General features: G+C 44.3%; 1 protein-coding gene and 1 long non-coding RNA gene across 8 annotated transcripts in view; one reads left to right on the forward strand and one right to left on the reverse strand.

Annotated features, from left to right (window-relative positions):
• CLPB (ClpB family mitochondrial disaggregase) overlaps positions 1–20,243 on the reverse strand; it is a 144,952-nt gene that overhangs the window by 50,397 nt on the left and 74,312 nt on the right. For all 4 annotated transcript variants that reach the window (XM_003951966.6, XM_001174710.7, XM_016921539.4 and 1 more), the window contains one exon: positions 15,126–15,254. In XM_003951966.6, the coding sequence (XP_003952015.1) occupies positions 15,126–15,254 (129 nt within the window). The remainder of the gene's footprint in view (positions 1–15,125; positions 15,255–20,243) is intronic.
• LOC107967151 (uncharacterized) lies at positions 247–19,813 on the forward strand. 4 transcript variants are annotated; one of them, XR_010147271.1, is made up of 4 exons: positions 7,494–7,652; positions 10,540–10,926; positions 11,383–11,607; positions 19,641–19,813. It is a non-coding gene; the product is annotated as an uncharacterized LOC107967151 (long non-coding RNA). The 4 variants fall into 4 exon arrangements; XR_010147273.1 differs by lacking the exon at positions 19,641–19,813 and adding an exon at positions 13,195–14,609; XR_010147272.1 differs by lacking the exons at positions 7,494–7,652; positions 19,641–19,813 and adding an exon at positions 247–352 and having other exon boundaries at positions 11,383–11,765.

The following is a 20,243-nucleotide window of genomic DNA, read 5'->3' on the forward strand; positions in this document are numbered from 1 at the left end:
AGTTTGTCTCAGAATTGAGGATGCATGACAAAACAGATGAATGGTCCTGGGTAAAAGAAACTTCCAACTTATTAGAAAGTAGTGAGAGAGAAGCAAAGATTAAAAATGAGATCTTTATTGTGATACCCTGTGCCCAGAACAGTAATTGGCACTCAGTAGGAGTTTAAAAAATACCTGCTGACTGAATAATTATGGCCCCATTATGACACAGCTGAGCTGTGCTCCTTCCATTTCTGTTTGTCAGAAGAGGCCTCCTATGGTCATGGGCAATACTGCTCGACAAAACCACTGCCCACAGATCAGGAGAGTCTTCCTTCAGCCTGAATAAGCACAGATGAAGTTGTGCTGAGAGGTAGGGCTATGAATGTCATTACCACATCCAGCAACCTCTTTTTCCTCTTCTCCATGGGTGCAGTAATCTATACTGCTGACCAATCTTGCCTCCTTTTAATTCTTTTCTACCTTAAAAAAATATATTTTTTTGAGGCAGGGTCTCACTTTGTCACCCAGGCTGGAGTGCAGTGGCACAATCTCAGCTTATTGCAACCTCCACCTCCCGGACTCAAGCAATCCTCCCCACTCAGCCTCCTGAGTAGATGGGACCACAGGCACATCACCACACCCAGCTAATTTTTGTATTTTTTTTTTTTTTTTTTTTGTAGAGACAGGGTTTTGCCATGTTGTCTAGGCTGGTCTCAAACTCCTGGGCTCAAGCCATTTGTCCACCTCAGCCTCCCAAAGTGGTGGGATTGCAGGGGTAAGAGCCACCATGCCTGGCCTTCTTTTCTACCTTGATTTCCATGATATGCAATATCCATGACTTTCTCTCCTTTGCAGTTCATTCTTCTTTTCCAAGTTATTGAGTGTCACCGAAGCCCGAGTCCTCAGCCCTTATTCCTTTCTCTCTCTATGCATTCTCCTTTAAAAAACAGCTCCGATTTGTTTAAACTGCCCTAGTGGTTCTCACTCCTGGCTATATATTAGAATCACATGGGAAGTGTTAAAACCATATCAATCCAAAGTAGGATAAAATATTTCTATATATCACAGATAAAGGGCTAATATTCTTAACATAAACAGAAATTTTAAAAATCAAGAGAAAAACAAGACCGAAAGTCCTATAGAAAAGTGGGCAAAAGACACAAATAGACAATTCACAAAAGGAGATATAAAATGACCGCCAAACATATGAATTGATGTTCAAGTTCACTTATAATAAGATAATCAAACTAAAATTACAATGAGATACTATGTCTCGCCTTCATATTGGCAAAATTCCAAAAGCCTGACAATACACTCTGTTGGAGAGGCTACAAGGAAACAGACCCTCTCATACGATGCTAATGGAAGTGTAACATGGTACAACTCGTACGGAGGAGAAGCTTGGTAATATCTAACCAGAGGACGTATGCATTTACCCCCTGACCCAGCAATACCACTTCTAAGACTTTACTGTAAAGGCATACCTCCAGCAAGACCAAAATATATATGCATAAGGTTATTCATTGTAGCATTATTTGTAACTGCAAAATATTGGAAATCTCAAGGTCCAAGTATGGAATACATGGAATATACATACAATGAAGTATTATGCAGCTATTAAAAATGAGGAATATCTCTATGAATTTACATGAAGTGATTTTCAAGAAATATTGTTAAGTTAAAAAAGCAAACTGCAAAGCGACATATACAGTATGCTACCTTTTGTGTAGGCAGAAAAGTGAAATAAGAGAACATATAAATATTTGCTTATACAAAGAAACACAGGGAGGATAAACCAGAAAACAACAAAGCTAATTATTTACAAGGGGTCAGGACTCACTGAGAGGGACAGAAGAAGGTTGAAAGGGATACAGGAGGGAGGTTTACTTCTCTGAGTATACCTTTTGGTACCTTTGACTTTTAGAAATGAGATAGTGCTCTGCATATTCAAACAATAAAATTAAATCAATCAGGATACGTAGGGGAGAAAAATCCTAAAACTGAGAGCAAATTGAAAAATTAACCCAACTGTATTTCAAATGAAGAGCATAAACACACTGAAGGGGGAGAAAAGAACCCTAGTAACTTAGGAACCCAGTATTTGACTATATACTCTCAGCCTTGGATAGACTAGGGGTGAGAACTGCAAACAAATCCTGACCTGAACTTTTAAGGAGATTTGTTTTCTACAGTGGCATGGGTAAAGCAGTTCTGAAGCTTTTTTAGATGTATTATAGGATTGAGCAAATGAGTAAATAAATAAATGTATCAACGTTATTTGCAGCTACCACTGTCACTAAGGAAGAAGGACATATTAATATGAAATGTGTGAAGACACGAAAGAACCCGTCAGGATTAACTAGAATGTGGGGCAGATGAGGGGGCAGGCAGTATTGGTGTTCTCAGGATTTCTAACATATGTAGGTGCATAAGAATAGCTTGTGCTTACAGTCCCAGCTACACGGGAGGCTGAGGTGAGAGGATCACTTGAGGCCAGGAGTTTGAGAGCAGCCTGGACAACATAGCTAGATGCTGTTTCTTAAAAGCAAATATCATCCTTGGTGCATTCACATTATAAACAAAAAAGTAAACAATATAGAATATCTGTGTGCATATGTATATACATGTATGTGTATATTTTAATGGATATGTATATATGTGTGTATATACCTATATAAATAGTTCTTGGCTCTATCAACAGAAGGAGCAATGAGTACACTTGGTACTCAGATTTCACACTCTAGTACAATTATCAACAAAAAAATCCGAGGGCTCCTCAAGAAATAGCTGATTTCAGGGCAACAGCAAGGTGGATACGAGATGAGCCTGAGACATTTCATTATGTAGAAAAATAAGAAAATGCTATATGTTAAAAAAAAAAAGATGGAGATATGCCACACTGGCCAAATATGAGGCAATGATAGCCCCAACATAACTAAGCCTATAATAAATTTTACAACATTAAAATGGTAAGTACCCACCGAGCGTGGTGGCTCACACCTGTAATCCCAGCACTTTGGGAGGTTGAGATGGGTGGATCACCTGAGGTCAGCAGTTCAAGATCAGTCTGGCCAACATGGTGAAACCCCATCTCTGATAAAATACAAAAAAATTTAGCCGGGCTTGGTGGCGGGCACCTGTAATCCCAGCTACTCAGGAGGCTAAGGCAGGGGAATCGCTTGAACCCGGGAGACGGAGGTTGCGATGAGCCGAGATCACGACATTGCACTCCAGCCTGGGTGACGAGAGCAAAATTCCATCTCAAAAATTAAAAAAAAAAAAAAAAAAAAAAAAAGGTAAGTACCCATGAACACATTTTGACAGTATTAGAAAATAGAGGGAAAGGGGTTCTTGCTTAGAGAGAATGCCAAGTGCTAACTGGTCAATGTGGAGTACGTGCTGGAGTTAGAAAACATGGAAAATATTCATTCGGCAAGCATCACATAAAGATTGGTTCAGGCAAAAACCAGTGATGGGTGCTAATTCTAGGGTAAAATTTTGATGAGGAGCAGGATATTTTTGTGGTCTTAAAAGTATCTCCTCACAGCCTGGGCAACATAGCAAGACTCTGTCTCTACAAAAATTTTTTTTAACAACTCAGCTGGGCAAGGTGGCTCATAACTCCAGCTACTTGGGACCCTGAGGTGGGAGGATCACTTGAGCCCAGGAATTAGAGATTGGAGTGTGCTATAATTGTGCCACTGCACTCCAGCCTGGGTGGTAGAAGAAGACTCTATCTCAAAAACCAAAAGCTATCTCTTCATAGAGTGCTAACTAATGTCAAGGGAAAAGATAGTAACAATACAGTGGAGAAACTGGACAATTCTTTGATTGGAGATGGGGTGAGAGTAGACTTTTCTCTGAAAATTCTTGTGAATTTTGTACTATGTACAAGTATTAACTATTCAAAAACAGGATTAAAAATAAAGCATTTATAAAATACCTCTGAGAGTGTGATACACAGAATAACCCCCCACCCTCACCCAAGATGTCCATGTTCTAACCCTGGAACCTGTGAATATGTTAGGGGAATATGAAGGTTGCAGATAGAATTGATGTTGCTAATTAGTTGACTTTGAGATTACTCTGGACTATCTGAGTGGGCCCAATATAATCACAAAGGTTTCTAGAAGTAAAAGAGGAAGGTAGAAGAGCCAGTGTCAGAATGAGGAAACGTGAAAAAGATTCAACAGGTCATTGCTGGCTTTGAGGATGGATGGCAACCACATGGAGACATAGAATGTGGGCAGCCACTAGAAGCTGGGAAAGACAGGAAAGATTCTCTCCTGGAGTCTCCAGAAAGGAAGACAGTTCTGTCAACACCGTTTTCAGTCCAGTGAAACCCATTTCAGACTTCTTCCCTCCAGAACTATAAGATAAATTTGTGTTGTTTTAAGCCACTAAGTTTGTGATAACTTGTTACAGCAGCAATAGGGATGATACATAAGAAGAGTTAGGTGGTTGCCTCTGAGGAGGACCAGGGATGTGGAAGGGAGACTTCCTTTCCACTGCATGTCTTCTGGTACTACTACAAATTTTTATCGTGTGCAACTTTTAAAGAAAAATCACAATGGTCACTAAACAAACACATAAACAACAGACAGTCGCTTCAGGAGCTCTCTATGGACTACAAAAATAAGTACAAGTCCTCTGTCTCTTCCCCAAGATCCTCCACACCCATCTCCCTACCCCTTTATCCAGCAGGTGGCCAGCTTCTACCAGGACTCTAAATAATACACAGTATTTCTGGCTCCTGGCTCCTGTGGACAGCTCCTGTTGCTGCCTCGCCTGAAAAGCTTCCTTCCTTCTCTCTCTTTGTTTGAATTTTACCTGTCCTTCTAGGTCTGGCTCTGGTCTCACCTCCTCCATTAAGCCTTCTATAATGCCACACTGGTCTCTCCCCTCCTCATTCCCCATGACAGCTGTTAATTCTGGCCCTTGCTTATGTTTAATTGAAAGTCCTGTTATCTACTGTCCTGCACTGTTCTCAGTGTGCTTTGCATATGGGCATTTTCACCAAACTATCACTGTACAGGGTGCAGTCTCAAGGAAGTGCCTGTATCTTTTTCTCTTATTTCTTGGCATGCCTAGTACCCATTAATTCAACAAATGTTTGCTAGGCACCTATCATATGCTAAGGACATTGCAAGGTGCTGGGAACACAGTACCTCAGATCCACATCATATCTTCTGTGAACTCACTGTTAAGTGAAGGAGAGATATATTAATCAAATAACTATAGAACTACATGTTATGGTAAAAGTGATAAATCATACAGGATGCTTTAAGAACATGTATCAGAGGAACTGAGAATAGGGATGATGGTGGTTAGTTGTAAGAAAATAATTAATAGTTGCTGAATAAATAAATACTTAAGACAGATCAGTGAGCAAGTATTCAGAATCACAAAATATTACAGTGAAAGGAAGTCTGAGATTATAGTCCAATTATATTATTTTACGGATAAGGAAATTGAAGCTCAGTACGGGGGAAGGGCTTGCTTGACAGCAAGGCAGAGTTAGTGCCAGAACCATGTGCCAGGTCCCTTGACCCCTAGTCAGCACTTTACCACACAGGCTTCTATTACTTCAAAGGGGTCCCTGAAGGATTTCTCAAGTGGCAAGCTCCTTTTTCCTGCTACATTTAAAAAATACTCATTTCCAAAATGCAGTTCAGGAAGGAGTCTGTGGTCCAAACCTATAGAGAACATCCCTGCTGTGTTCTTCCTTGGATACTGCCTGGCTTCTGTATCGAGGAAGACAGCACATGAATGCTAGAAGCAAACTCCTTTTGGGAAGGGACACTTGGTTCTGGTCATCCCCAGTCTCAGCCTTGGAAGGGGCTTTTGCTGCTACTTTACAGGCCCTGACTTTCAGACTGACATTCTCCTTTCTTAAAGCTGCAGTGTGGTCCTTTAACTGTGCATTCTGCCCAACAGCACATACGCTGGAGGGGGCATGAGTGGGCTGGCAAAGGGCAGCTGGAAAATCTGATTCTGACTCAGCGCTGTTTCCAGGCTCAGTGCAGGTGGAGGAGAGTGTAGGACACGGAACAGACCTGGCCCAGCCGATGCTGACCTCTCCCTCACCCAAGGGAGCCTTGGCCTCCAGCTGCCACTACTGGCGGTGATGAGGTCATGCCGGATACCGGCCAGGCTCATCTGAGGACTGCTTGGAGCCGATTAAAGCCTTGATGAAATGCGGGGGCCTGGATGGCAAGTGGCTCTGGAGAGCATGGGCTCTGGTGACCAGGCTCATCTCCAGCTCAACTATGCAGTGGCTCCTCGATGTCCACAGGAGCCAGGATACAGAAATACTTTTCCCTGCGGTGAGCAAGGACAGTTCCTCATTGTATACTGGGTAAAGGGCTGAGGATAGGACTTAGGTCACTGAGGGCCCCTTCAAGGCCTGGTCTTCCACATGGGCTGCAGATACAATACCACAGAACTCCTCCACTCCCCAAAATGCCCTGGACTAGACTGCTGGATCCCTTTGGATGACTAATGGACATCCCTCTCCACAGGATTTTCTCAAGCTAAATGACAGGCTAACATCCACATTTTGAGTCTCAGTGTAAATGCCATATGCTCAGGGAAGACTTCCTCCATTCCCCTTCGGACTAGATTAGGTCCCATTATGCTCTTATAGTACCCTCTATTCTTCCTTAATAATACTTTTATTATTAGCTAGCAATTTAGCTAATAATTAGCTGGTAATTTTGTAATTATTTGCCTAACATCTATATTCTACCAGACTTTAAGCTTTACAAGGATGCAATACATATTTGTTAAAATAATAACAGGAAATCAATAAAAAGGAAGGGAAGATAGAGGTTTACAAATTTTTTAATGATATTCTCTAAAAGGAAACTGTTTTATACAACAGAGGGGCTCATCTCCTCTACCACACTAGCTGTGGGGTCGATCTGGTCCTCCTGGCTTTCCAGCCTGCTTTCAGGCAATCAGTCAGACATCCAAGACAAGATTTTCTGGTTTTGAGAGGCATGGAGGATTTTTTTCTTTTCTTTTTTAATAGCTTTACTGAGATGTAATTTACATACCATAAAGTTCACCCATTTAAAGTACACAATTTAGAGGAGGTTTCTCGTATACTTAGAGAGTTGTGCAACCATCACCATAATCTAATTTTAGAATATTTTCATCATCTCCAGAAGAAACCTTGTACCCATTAGCAATCTCTCCCTATCCCTCCCCCAGATAACTGCTAACATGGAGGGACTTTAACATTTGAATCCAAACAAGAAGAAGAAACCTTTAGTATTCAATCACCTGACACAAGTTCTTCATTTTATAGAGGAAAAAAGTGATGTTAGAGAAGGGCCATGATTTTATAGAGGAAAAAAGTGATGTTAGAGAAGGGCCATGTTAGAGAAGGGTGAGATGTGGCAGAACTGGGGTGGATCACAGTCCCTGATGTCTACATCATAATGGCAGTGCTGTGACCTCTTTGCCACACAGTGTGACTATATTTGTCCCAGAATGTCTATACCACTGGACTTTAAGCTAGTTGAGGGCAGAGGCTCTACTTTGCTCATTTGTCTCCCCTTTCTGCCTGGGAGTACCAGCAGAGCAGTCATGTTTTAAATGTGGTCTGTGTACTGGTGCCAGACGGTGAACTTTGCCACCAGCTTTTGATGGGATAAATACAAACAGTAAGTGTCTGGAAACTTTTATAGCAACTAGTCAGAGTAATTTTATGTCTATAGAAATTAGTGGCACATTTGGGGCTATATTTTGCATGCCTTTAAATATATAATTTTTCTTTTTCTTTTTGAATCGGAGTTTTGATCTTCTCGCCCAGGCTGGAGTGCAATGGCATGATCTTGGCTCACTGCAACCTCCACCTCTCAGGTTCAAGTGATTCTCCTGCCTCAGCCTCCCAAGTAGCTGGGATTACAGGCACCTGCCACCATGCCTGGCTAATTTTTGTATTTTTAGTAGAGACAGGGTTTCACCATGTTGGCCAGGCTGGTCTTGAACTCCTGACCTCAGGTGATCCACCCACCTCAGCCTCCCAAAGTGCTGGGATTACAGGCAAGAGCCACCGCACCCAGCCTCCCCTCATTTTTTTTAAAAACCTGTTTCAAGTGTAACATATAAAGAAAAGCACAAAAAGTACATAAGGATACAACTCAATTTTCACAAAACGGACACACCCACATAACCAGCATCTACATAAAGAAATAACATTACAGCATCCCAGAGATCCCCTCAAGGCCTCTCCCAGTCACTACCCACACTCTCGAGGTTAAGCACTACCCTGACTTCTTATGCCACTGATTAGTTTTCTCTATTTTGGAATTTAAATGCAGGCATACAGTAAGCACTCTTCTGTTTGGCTTGTGACCTGATGTGAGGTTTGTGTTGTAGCACACAGCAAGAGTTGACTCAAGCCCATTGTACATTATTCCATTGTGTGACCATCCCACAATTTATTCATCCATTCAGCTACTGATAAACATTTTAACTATCTTTCACATTATACATAAAGCCTATCCTAGTCCTCCTCTAAATCTTAATGATTTTCCATTGCAGGATAAGTCCAGTCTCCTCAGCACAGCTTACATTAGTGACCTTCAATATTAGCTCCTGCTTTCCATTCTTGCCCTCTGATACCCTCCAGCTCTTCTGAACTACCTGCAATATTCTGAGTAAAGTATGCTGCTTCATACTCCATGCCTTTGAACACGTTGCTCCCTCCGCCTTCCTACCTCATCTACCTGGTACACTTGCATTCATCCTTCAAGAGTTGGTGTGAACACCATCTCCTACATCATGCTTTCCCTGCCCTCTTCAAGATTTAAAAGGTCTTTTCTTTGTGATCTCACAGCACCTTCTACAGATCTCCATTAATACACCAGATAGCAATTCTTGGTTAAAATGTCTGGTTTTCTCATAGAACTGTGAGTTACTTAAGTGCAAAAATCATGTCTGGATCATCCTTATTTCCTTGGTGCCTAGGGCAGGGCTTGTGGCAGCAGAGATGATCAGTAAGAATCTGGTAAGTGAAAGAATGCTGGAGCTGGAAGGGGTCCTTGGGATCTGCTATCCTAACTTCTTTATTTTACTGAGGAGGAGAGAGGATATGCCTAAAGGTGAAAGGATTTGTTGGTGGCAGAGCCAGAACATCTGATCCTTCACCCAGTGCTCATTCTCCTTCTCTGTATTGCTGGCGTGAATCAGAGTGTGGAGCTTCAACAGAGGACAGACAGCCTGAGGCACAGCTGATTCCCTCCACATCAGGCAGTGCCGCCAGATGGACAGATGGTGAAGTGTAACAAGAAGCGAACTCTTAAGTTTTGGGTCCTAACAACAAGCCAAGAGGCTGTTAAAGCGGATGGCACCACTGGAAAGGATCTTTGCCTCAGGCAGGGATGGTGGGGAATTTAAGGACTCATTTGATGATGGCTAGTTAACACTGATAACTCAGTGCAGACTTGGAGATGGGGCAAGGAGGATTCACTAAAGTAGGTGGGAAGGAGGCTGAGAGAGGCCCCAGGGAAAGTATTAAGTTTCGTTAAAGCCCAAGTGTTTCTGAAGTGAGAGCACCAGTGACTGAAAAGGAAGTGGCATTATGACTGTAAGGAGAAGGAAGGTAGCCAAGCAGAGGTGGCTCATAAGTGAAGCTCTAAAAAGTCAGACACATTAGGAAATTAAGAGTCGGGGAAGGGGATCAGCAAAGAGTAGACCAAAAAGTAAAGACACCACATCTCCCAAAAGAAAACCTACAGTGGTTTTGGAGATTTATCAGTGCATCCAATTCAAAAACATACTAAATCATGTGCAGAGCATTGCAGCAAAGGAGATGGAGACAAAAAAAGACACAGGCCTGGCCTTCATCCACCTTGGTCTAGTAAGTGAGACTGGACCCAAATCCAGAGAACAGGAAAGACTTCAGAAGGAAAGTGGCATGAGGCTGGTGACTGACTGGTAAAAAGAACTCCACCAGCATGCAAAATGGTCTTAAAGGGGAAAGAGAGGCCGAACAAACTGCGAGAATAAAGGCACCAAGGTGGGAACACAGTGTAGCTGGAGTATTAGGGCTCCAGTAGGGGGAAAAGGTAGGTGAGGATCAGACTAGAACAACTCTAAAACCAGTTAAAAGCATTAGTATGGTTAGAATTTTTTTTTTTAAACGAGTGAGCACTGAGTGTTTCTGAAGTTAATAATAACAGAGACTATATATAAAGTACCTACTCTGTAGAAGTACATATGTCCTAATCCTTACAAATCCTTAGGAGGTAGGTGGCACCACCCCCATTTCCAGATGAGGAGAAAGAACTTCAGAACAGTCAGTAATTTGCCCTGGATCACATAGCTATTAAATGGCAGGGCTGGTACCAAGATCCTGACTCCAATATTCATGCTCTTCCCTTGCAACCTCTCTTAGCTGGGGGTTCTCCTTTGAAGCACATACCAAAAAAAATTGACTAGTGATTTTCTCAATGCTTCCAAAGATGTGTGTGTATGTGTGTGTGTGTGTATATATATATATATATATATATCTATATCTATATCTATATCTATATCTATATCTAGTACCATTTTAGATTCCTGGGAGAGAAGTTAATTCCTGTGTACGATGGATGCCTTGGAGAATGAGGGCTCAATTCTCTGGAGGAACCTTGGTCAAGAAAAACTGCCATGATTAGAGATATGTTTTAGGAAGATGGATCTGCCAGTGGGATCACATCCCTGAGAGGACCTGGTTGCCAAAGCAACTTAACAGTCCTGGAAATATCAAGATGAGTCATCTTCAGGCACTTGAAGTATGAGGCTCCAGCCACCTTCCCTGATCACTCCTCTTTCTAGTCCTACTGCCTCTTCCCCACCTTCCTCCCTCCCTCCCACCACACCTGCATTCAAGTGCTGAAGCAGAGCCTTCCTGCTAAGCCATCAACACAGGCAAAAGCAGCATCTTCCAAGGTAAAAAACATGAGGGTCTCTGTACTTTTCTGTGGCGGTTGGGAGTAGAAGACTGGCACTAGTTAATTCAAAACCCTTCTGGAGAACTCTGGCAAACTCCCATCATCCTTCCTGATAAGGCCTAAGCACCCCCTCCTCTGGGAAGCCTTCTGTAACTGATTCTACCTCTCTGATCACCAGGCAGAAGACATCATTTCCCCCTGTTCGTCCCCAGAGCCCCTTGTCCAGGCGCCTGCCAGAGCACCTACCCCATTATCATGGTCTGTTTCCACATCTGTCTCCTCTGACAGTGTGAGAGCCTCTCAGGGTCAGTGACAGTTTGCCTGATCTGTCTTAGGATTCCCTGAGGCCCATGGTCTCAGAGATGGCAAGTGGCTTGCCCAGGGTCACTTGACAAGGCTGAGATTTAAACCCAGGTCTGACTTCAAAGCTTGTTTCTTTTTCACTATGCTACAGGGTCTCCTGAAAATGAGACGACGTTAAGCAGTCTGTGCTAAGCTGTACAATGCTGTACAAGTTTGGAGGAGGAAGTATCGGAGTAGACCAGACGACCAAGAAAGGCTTCTTAAGAGAGAGAGGCCTTGAAGAGTCTGAGGATTCAGATAAGAAAACAGGGAACATGATGGCACTTTAGGCAGGATGGGAATATCGTAGGTAAAGACAGAATTAAGAGGCCTTAAGGTAGGAGTAAAGGTTCTATATTGGGGAGGAATGGAATTACAGCTGCCAGAATGAGAGTTTGATTTCTTTATACATGTCACAATGATAAGTACTTATAACAGGGAACCTACCATGTGCCTGCCAGGGGCTTTCATAAAAAATACCACCAATCCTCATGCTATCCTTGTGAAACAGGTGTTATTTAGATGTACGAAAACTGAGGCTTAGAGAATTAAGGAAACATGCCCAAGGCAACACAGCTAATAGGTGGGTAAACTGGGATTCAAACCTAGGTTGGCCTGATTCTGAAGCCTGAGGTTCCCTTTCTATTACTCCATGCCACCTCCTAATGGGCCAGAGAGCTTTCCACATTATCAGCCTGATGCTTCTGTCTGAATCTCCTCCCAGCTCAAATGGGGACTTTTGGTCAGACAGCAAGAGCAGCTGACTTTTCTAGCTCTAACCCTCTAAGGTCTGGGGACCCTAAATCCCTGAGGACTAGGTAATTTCAAGGAAACTGTTCGGTGTGGGCCCTGTGAGCACAGGCTGGCCTCTGTATTTAGGCCTGCTTTGGATCTCACAGAATCTCCCTTTAGTTACTGCAGCAAAGCTGGTGGCAAGTACAGCCTAAGAAAACCGGATGGGGCTGGGCGCGGTAGCTCATGCCTGTAATCCCAGCACTTTGGGAGGCCGAGGCGGGCGGATCACCTGAGGTCGGGAGTTTGAGACTAGCCTGACCAACATGGAGAAACCCTACCTCTACTAAAAAAATACAAATTTAGCTGGGTGTGGTGGCACACGCCTGTGATCCTAGCTACTTGGGAGGCTGAAGGTAGGAGAATCGCTTGAAGGCGGAGGTTGTGGCAAGCCGAGATCGCGCCATTGCACTCCAGCCTGGGCAATAAGAGCGAAAATCCGTCTCAATTAAAAAAAAAAAAAAGCCAGCCAGATGGGCAGGAAGGTAGGCTCCCTTGCCTTTCCTGAAACCCTTTGGAGAGGGTCAGCTGAGGTCAAAAAGACTCTGGAAATATTACTGGCAACAGCCCCTAGAATGATAGAGCAGGATCCTGCCTCTCGGTTGGCTGGTCACACACACAGGCAGACCAAGGGAGGTCAAGGGGGAAGGGAGGTCAGAAGTTGGCAGCCTGCAGGCCCTGAGTGACGGCAACTTGTTCAGGGTTGGGAGGGAGAAATAGTGGGTTAATGGTTTTGGCCCTTGAGGCTGGGAGGCTAGGGCAAGGGGTGTAAATGTATGCTGGCTAAAAAGGCAGGTGGGAGAAATGTAAAGGTGGGGGCTAAGGGCATCTGTTCCAAGTCAACAGGCAGGAACCATGCCCCTGGAACGGCTCAAAGGGCCAGCCTTGGCCTGGGGGTGAGGATGGAGGGAGTTTCATAAAAGGCCCTCGTCTTTTCATTTCAAAGGTGTTCGATCTAGAAGGCTAGGAACAGGGGCTCCTTATAAAGTGAATTCTCTTGTCTGGGGGTTGGGGGAAGCAGAGAATGTAAACTACTGGACAATAGCTGGGAGTACTGATTGATTTTAAGGCACGGCAGAGATAATGTCCTTGGTGAACACTCCAATTCTTAGCTACAAATGTCTTGCCACAGAGTTTTCCAACGGACAAAGGAAGAAGCTTTCTGCTTGGGGATGTTTTCTAAGTCTCTGCTTCTGAGAGCAGCAAGTTCTCACTCCAGAAGCATCAGTCATCCCAAGAACTGCTGCCACATCCACAAGTAGTCCTGCCCTTCAGTGGCTGTGCCCTAGAACAAAGCATATTCTGGCTGCTCTGGGGCAGGTCCCTTGTAGGCTTGGGGATACAGGCCAGGCCTGGGTTTTAAGCTAGCATGGCTGTGGCTGACAGAAAGTGGCAAGATTACATGTTCCTGGGAAGTTCCCAGAGGCCAATCAGAAGATGATCTGGGGATGCTGGGCCTGTGGAGGCAAAGGCTCTGGGACTGAAAGAACTTTCTTTGAAGACTGGTATTTGGAAAAGTGACTAGGTAGCAAAAGACAGTTGGCATAAGTTATAGAGAAGACCACAGCTCATTAAAAAGATGTTTCAACCATGCCGGGCGCAGTGGCCCAGCACTTAGGGAGGCTGAGGCGGGTGGATCACCTGAGGTCGAGAGTTCGAGACCAGCCTGACCAACATGGAGAAACCCTGTCTCTACTAAAAATACAATATTAGCCAGATGTGGTGGAACATGCCTGTAATCCCAGCTACTCGGGAGGCTGAGGTAGGAGAATTGCTTGAACCCGGGAGGCGGAGGTCACGGTAAGCCAAGATTGTGCCATTGCACTCCAGTCTGGGCAACAAAAGCAAAACTCCATGTCTCCAAAAAAAAAAAAAAAAAAAAAAGGTTTCAACCAGTCAAGGATAAAGTAAAATGGGATTAACTCCCTGGGGAAGAAGGAGGTTCCTTCTGTCTCTGAAAAATGTCAGCTAGCCAGCTGTTGGAGAGGGTTCTGCTGGAAGAGAGGCAGACAATCATCAGAGTGGCCCAGAGACCTTTGAGGACCTTTCCAGTGCTCAGGTTCTATGAAGAATGATCCCAACAAGGAAGACCCTGGGGTCTAGCCCCAAGAGAGGATCCCTGGCCCTCAAAAAGCACCAGAGGAGGCATGAACAGGCAGTCATGTGCCATGTACTCACTCAGGGGTCTGTGCTCCACAGATCCTGGCAAGATGCTTCCCACACTCTCCCAAGGAGAGGCGGGAGTGGGATATGGGGAAGTGGGAAAGAAAGTGACTGGGATGTGTCTGGCAGGTAGCACTACCAGACTTGGACAGGACTTGCCCAGCCTGAGTCTGGGGATGGCATGTTTTGTCTCTCCAATTAACTGATGTTCTCCAAAGGGAGGGTATTCATTATTCATTGATTTATTGAGTGCTTACTAAGTGCCAAGTACTATAGTAGATGCTGGGGACACTTGAACCAGTCAGCCATGGTTCTTGCCTTTTAGAAGCTCAGAGACAAGTTAGGGAGAAGGCTATTGAACAAATAAAAACAATTTCAGGTTGTGACAAGTGTAATGACGGAAAAGAATAGGGTGCCATGACCCAGAGTAATGAAAGGGGCCTGAGACGGGGGTGGGACCAAAGAGGATGTCTTTGTGACCTGGGTTAGGAGGGATTTAAAGAGCCTGTGTCCTCTGTTTCATTAGCTCTGCTTTGGAGGTCACGGGGGAGAAGAGAGAACACTTTTAGGGATAGCAAGAGTCCAGAAAACTCTCACAGCATACACAGACAGGCAGGATGACATGGTGTATCACACCACATATAGGCAGAGAACACACATCAGCCACAGGAGGGCAAACCACATGTGTGCACTGCCACTGTCAGCAGGCAAAGCTGCTCTCGAGGCATCTCTAGCTCTAGGAGGATAACAGGGCTCTGGGGAAGTATGTTATTTCCAGAATAGTGAGGCTGTCAAGTACTCTCTCCCCCTGCCAAACCCCATCCCACCCCTCCTCCACCTCCCCCACCCCACCCCTCTTCCACTTCCCCCACCCCACCCCTCCTCCACCTCTGCTCTCACCTCCATCAAGCAGCTCCTTGACAGTGCGGTAGTCATCAGCAAGAACAGCATAGTGCAAGGCCGTGCAGCCCTTGAAACTGGCGCGGTTGTTCAGCCTGTTGTTGAAGTCATCCTCTCGGGTGATCAGGACTGGGGAGACAGCAACACAAACCCTTCCATTAGCAACGACAGCATGAGCCACCAATCTCACCTGTTTTCTAGTGGCATTTTAATTCACTCACTCATCTACCTACTTACTAAGCATAAAATGGCACCTACTATGTTCATGGCCATCTGTGCTGGGTAAGAAGAGGCAAAACAGAGGCCAGTTAGTTCCACAATGTTTACTGACATCTGTTATGTGTTAGGATTCATCCTGGGGACATGAAATAGATCAGATAAGGTCCCTGACCTAACTGACAAGGGAGGCAGACAATAACCAGATGTTTATAGAACTGTTTGAGATAAATGCTCTGTTAGAGGTATAACAGGAGAATATACCAGAACGCCAGAAGAGAGTTTAGCTCAACTTGGGCATGAAGAGAGGATCCCAGAAGATAGGAGTCTTAAAGGATGAAGAGAAGTTATGCAGGTAAAGAAAGCAGGTTGGGGTAGGATAAGGAAAGAGTGGGGCAGGAGACAGAGGCTGTTTTAGCAGATTAATATACCTCTCTGCTCTGAAAATGTTTACATTCTAGTAAGTAAGTGGTTTTAATTTTTTAAAGCTTAAAAAATTTATAAAAGCAATTAAATTTTTAAAATCACAGAAAAGTACAACAAAGAAAAGGAACCAATATCTCAGTGACTTGAGAAACTATGTGTCAGATTTTGATATATGTTCTTCCAAATTTCATGTGTGTGTGTGTATCCCCTATAAAATTGGAATTTACTGTAAATGCAATTTTGTAATCTGCATTTTTACCCTTATTACCTGTAAACATTCTTTGAAAGAAGAACAAGCATTTCATGTGGTCAAAGAACCAAAATCCCCCAGGCTCACTCTAGTGCTAATATTTGGGATTTTCTCACTCTGATTTGATATAAAATAATATAAAACCAGTCCATCACTTTTCCAGGACTCTCTGGGTTGGGTGACTCCACACACCCTGTTTACCCAGGGTGGTCCTGGTTTTCGTCTGCTGTTATAGACAGTTCCAGTTTGGACAATAAATTAGAATGTTACCCCACCTCTGGGGCCCTCCCTTGGGAAATGAGACCCCTCAGAGCACTCTCTCCCCTGCTCAGGCAATGGAGCTTCTTTCTAGCCCCCATGTGAAAGTTATCCAGGCAACTGTCTTACATTCCCTCCTGAGCTGAGTTTGTAGGGGTAGAATTTGGGTCCTGACTACCTATACTCCTCCCTGAGTCCACAGCACAGGATCTGCAGAGGACAGGTTCCTCTTACCTCTCACTGGATAAAGGGGTACACTCAGTCAAGAGGCGACCTTACCTATGTAGTCAAAAGCACCAATTCCTAAACCATTCTTTTTCAAGTGGTCTTGGAATGGAGTCTATGCAATACTAAATGTCCTATATAAAGTTCCAAAAGCCAGAAGACTGCCATGCCTCTTCCTAATACTAATAGATTTTTTTTTTTTTTGGAAATGGAGTTTTGATCTGTCACCCAGGCTGGAGGGCAGTGGCGCGATCTGGCTCAATGCAGCCTCTACCTGGGTTCAAGCGTTTCTCTGCCTTAGCCTCCCGAGTAGCTGGGATTACAGGTGCCCGCCACCACAGCCGGCTAATTTTTGTATTTTTAGTAGAGATGGGGTTTCACCATGTTGGCCAGGCTGGTCTCAAACTCCCGACCTCAGGTGATCCACCCACCTCAGCCTCCCAAAGTGCTGGGATTACAGGCGTGAGCCACTGCACCCAGCCATACTAATAGATTTCACTTACTGACCTTCTATACTATGCCTGACGTGGTCACTTCACACAATCTTACTTAATTCTCATAATTACCTTACATAGTAGGTAATTATTATTCCCATTTTATAGATGAGGAAACTGAGGCTCAGAGGTCACATAGCTAATAAGTGATTGTCCCCACTGTTTCTCACATATCATAATGTCACCCTCAATTTCCAAATGAGGAAATCAGACACCAAGAAAGAAGTAGAGCCCAGATGTCCTGGTCCCAGCCTTGGCTCTTATTCCATCCTGTTTTCCTGTTTGGGTGAAGGTGCAAACTCACTCTCTGCAGAATTTGCCCTTAATAGAAAATGGCCTGAGGTTTGTAGCTAGCACTCAGATAAGCTAATGTGGATGGAAGCATTTCAAATGTTTGGCCAAAATAAAGTTGGTGGAGTGTGCAGCTGGAGAACAGACAACAGTTTCTTAGTTTCTTGTGGTTTATAGAATCAATGGTCAATGAGCCTTCTACTCCTGACATGGCCTCTCCAGACTGATGAACCCCCTGCTCCTGCCCCAGGAGTGTTATCTGACCTTTCCTGGAGCAGGAAGAACAGGAAGTTAAAAGGCCTCTAACATACAAGTCCCATGTGCAATGGCATCTACACTTTTCCCATAAGAGAGCCGTTTAGGACCTCAATCAGAGATTACTAGCCCTTAGTTACAGTCTTATCAAATCATGCTAGGTGATCTTATTTCCAGCCCACTGCAGATTAGGAGAAGGAAATAAGAAGGCCAGGGAGGATGCTACAGAACCAAGCAGATTGATTACAATCAAGCACTGGCCAGGCAGGCAGGGAAAAGAACAGGACAATGAAAAGCTGAAAAAGGAATTCAGAGTACAGCACCTCAAAAGCCCCTAAGGGCATCACTGAACTGCCACATAGGACATTAACTGCTGGATATAATGATGAACCTGACGAAAAGTGATAGTTGGCTCAAGGAAGCAGGAAAGGTGTAATCCATTTTACAAAGAAAACACATCATTCATTCAACATTTAATGAGCACCAATGCATGGTGGTAGTTCCTGGAGATATAATAATAAATAAGACACAGTTCCTGACTTTCAGAAGCTAACATCCTAATGCAAGAATCAGACCACTGAGCAGACAAATGATAATACAATTTCACACGTGCAATGACAGAGCTATACACAGGGTACTTACCATAAACAGCAGATGAACTCAAGGAACACAGCTGGGGCTATTTTGGCACAAACGTCAGGAGAGTGCTGGTGTCATAGCCCAACTAATAAGGAATGTCCAGAGGAGGCCCACTGCTCACCTCAGTCTCATCTCTCATCATCACCTTTCTAATGCTCTTTCTTGCCTCTGAGCTTTTGTAAATACTATTCCACTGCCTGGAACATCTTCCCCTCTCCCATGCCTTTAGTTGGCTAACTCCAATACAGCGCTAGGCCTCTGATTAGAAGTCACTTTCTCCAGTGATTCCTCCTACGTTTGAGGTAGTTATTGTTCCTAAGAGCTCCTCTAGCACCTTAGGCATCTCCCAATTCTAGTATTTATTACATTCTATCATAAGCACCTGCTTACTTGACTACAATTCACCACTACACAAAAAACTCAATGAATACAGGAAGTGTGACTACCTTCTCCATTGCCCAGCAGTGTATGGCCATAAGTATGTGCTTGACAAATACTTGCTGAATCAACAAATAAACACATCAAACATAAACAAGGTCCTAATATTATCTTTGGTTTTGGAATAATAAAAATAAAAGTAATACCAGTCAGCAGTATTTGGTGGGGCCCTGGAGTCAGACCACTTATGTTTGAATCCCAGCTCTGAACTTACTGACTGTGTAATCTTGGGCAATTTACCTAACCTCTCTGTGCCAGGCTCCTTTATCTATATGTGGAGGTAATAACAGTAACGCCTTCATGGGATGTTGTAAGGAGTAAATGAGACACTATGAATAAAGGGGCTGGGTACAGTGCCTAGCATATAGTAGCTCTCAATAAATGTTAGTCATTATCTCATCATGGGCTTCCAAAAGTGTATTTTCTCTGTGAAAAAAGGCTTCACTTGAGGAATCCTGCATACACTTTCCTCTCAGAAAGGCACAGTGAGGTGGGCAAAGTGAGGTGGGGGCAGTGGCTCACGCCTGTAATCCCAGCACTTTAGGAGGCCGAGGCGGGCAGATCGCTTGAGCTCAGAAGTGTAAGACCAGCGTGGGCAATATGGCGAAACACCAACTCTACAAAAAATACAAAAATTAGCTGGGCGTGGTGGCGCATGCCTGTAGTCCCAGCTACTCGGGAGGCTGAGGTGGGAGGATCACTTGAGCCAGGAAGGCAGAGGTTGCAGTGAGCCGAGATCACGCCACTGCACTCCAGCCTGGGCGACAGAGCCAGACCCTGTCTCAAAAAAAAAAAAGAGAAAATAAAAGAAGGAAGGAAGGGAGGGGAAGGGAAGGGAAGGGAGGGGAGGGGACGGAGGGAAGGAGGGAGGGCACAGTGAGCATAAGAATAGAGTTCTGAGTTAAGAGTCATCTGTTTCACTGGGTGTCACTCAGCAGTTTCTTGTTTGACAGCTGAACCCTCGTTAAAATCCTGCAGTGGTCTCTAGATAACAAAAGCTTTATTTACTGTTCACTTCTGCAGGCGAAGACAACCCTAGCTTTGAGTCCCTCTCGGCCTCTACTGGCCACTCCCAGGAGCCGGTGCCATCTAATGTTATGGAATGTCTAGCAGTGCCCTTGCCTTTAAAGATGTGGACATGTTTCCATGAGAGGGAACCTCTATGACTAATAAGACAAATAAAAGAATAACCCCTTATGTTTGTATCATGTTTTAAAGTGTAGGGAGCACTTCAAGGCAATCATTCCCTCATCCTCACGACAATCCATGTAGGACCGACAGTTCAAGTACTATCATCTCTATTGAACAGATGAGGAAACACAGGCTTAAAGAGGTTAGGTGGCCTGCTCAACTTGCAATGCTGGTCGGTGGTAGGCTAGGACTAGACCCTAAGCCTGAGTGGCTCCATGGCCTCTGCTCTATCTTCTGTACTGTGCAGCTTCTGCCAATGCCCACAGGCCCAAGCCTCACATAACTCAGGGTCGGTTGATACCAGCTGAAGCTCAGGGACTAAGCTAACTTCTTTCAAGAATCTCTAGGAAGAAGCCTCTGGCCTCTCAGCTTCCTCTCACTGAAGACTCTATACAAATTAAGACCCTGCTGAGGCATCACAGCACCAGTTAGAAG

This window comes from Pan troglodytes, chromosome 9 (genome assembly GCF_028858775.2).
Source record: "Pan troglodytes isolate AG18354 chromosome 9, NHGRI_mPanTro3-v2.0_pri, whole genome shotgun sequence".
Classification (NCBI taxonomy): domain Eukaryota; kingdom Metazoa; phylum Chordata; class Mammalia; order Primates; family Hominidae; genus Pan; species Pan troglodytes.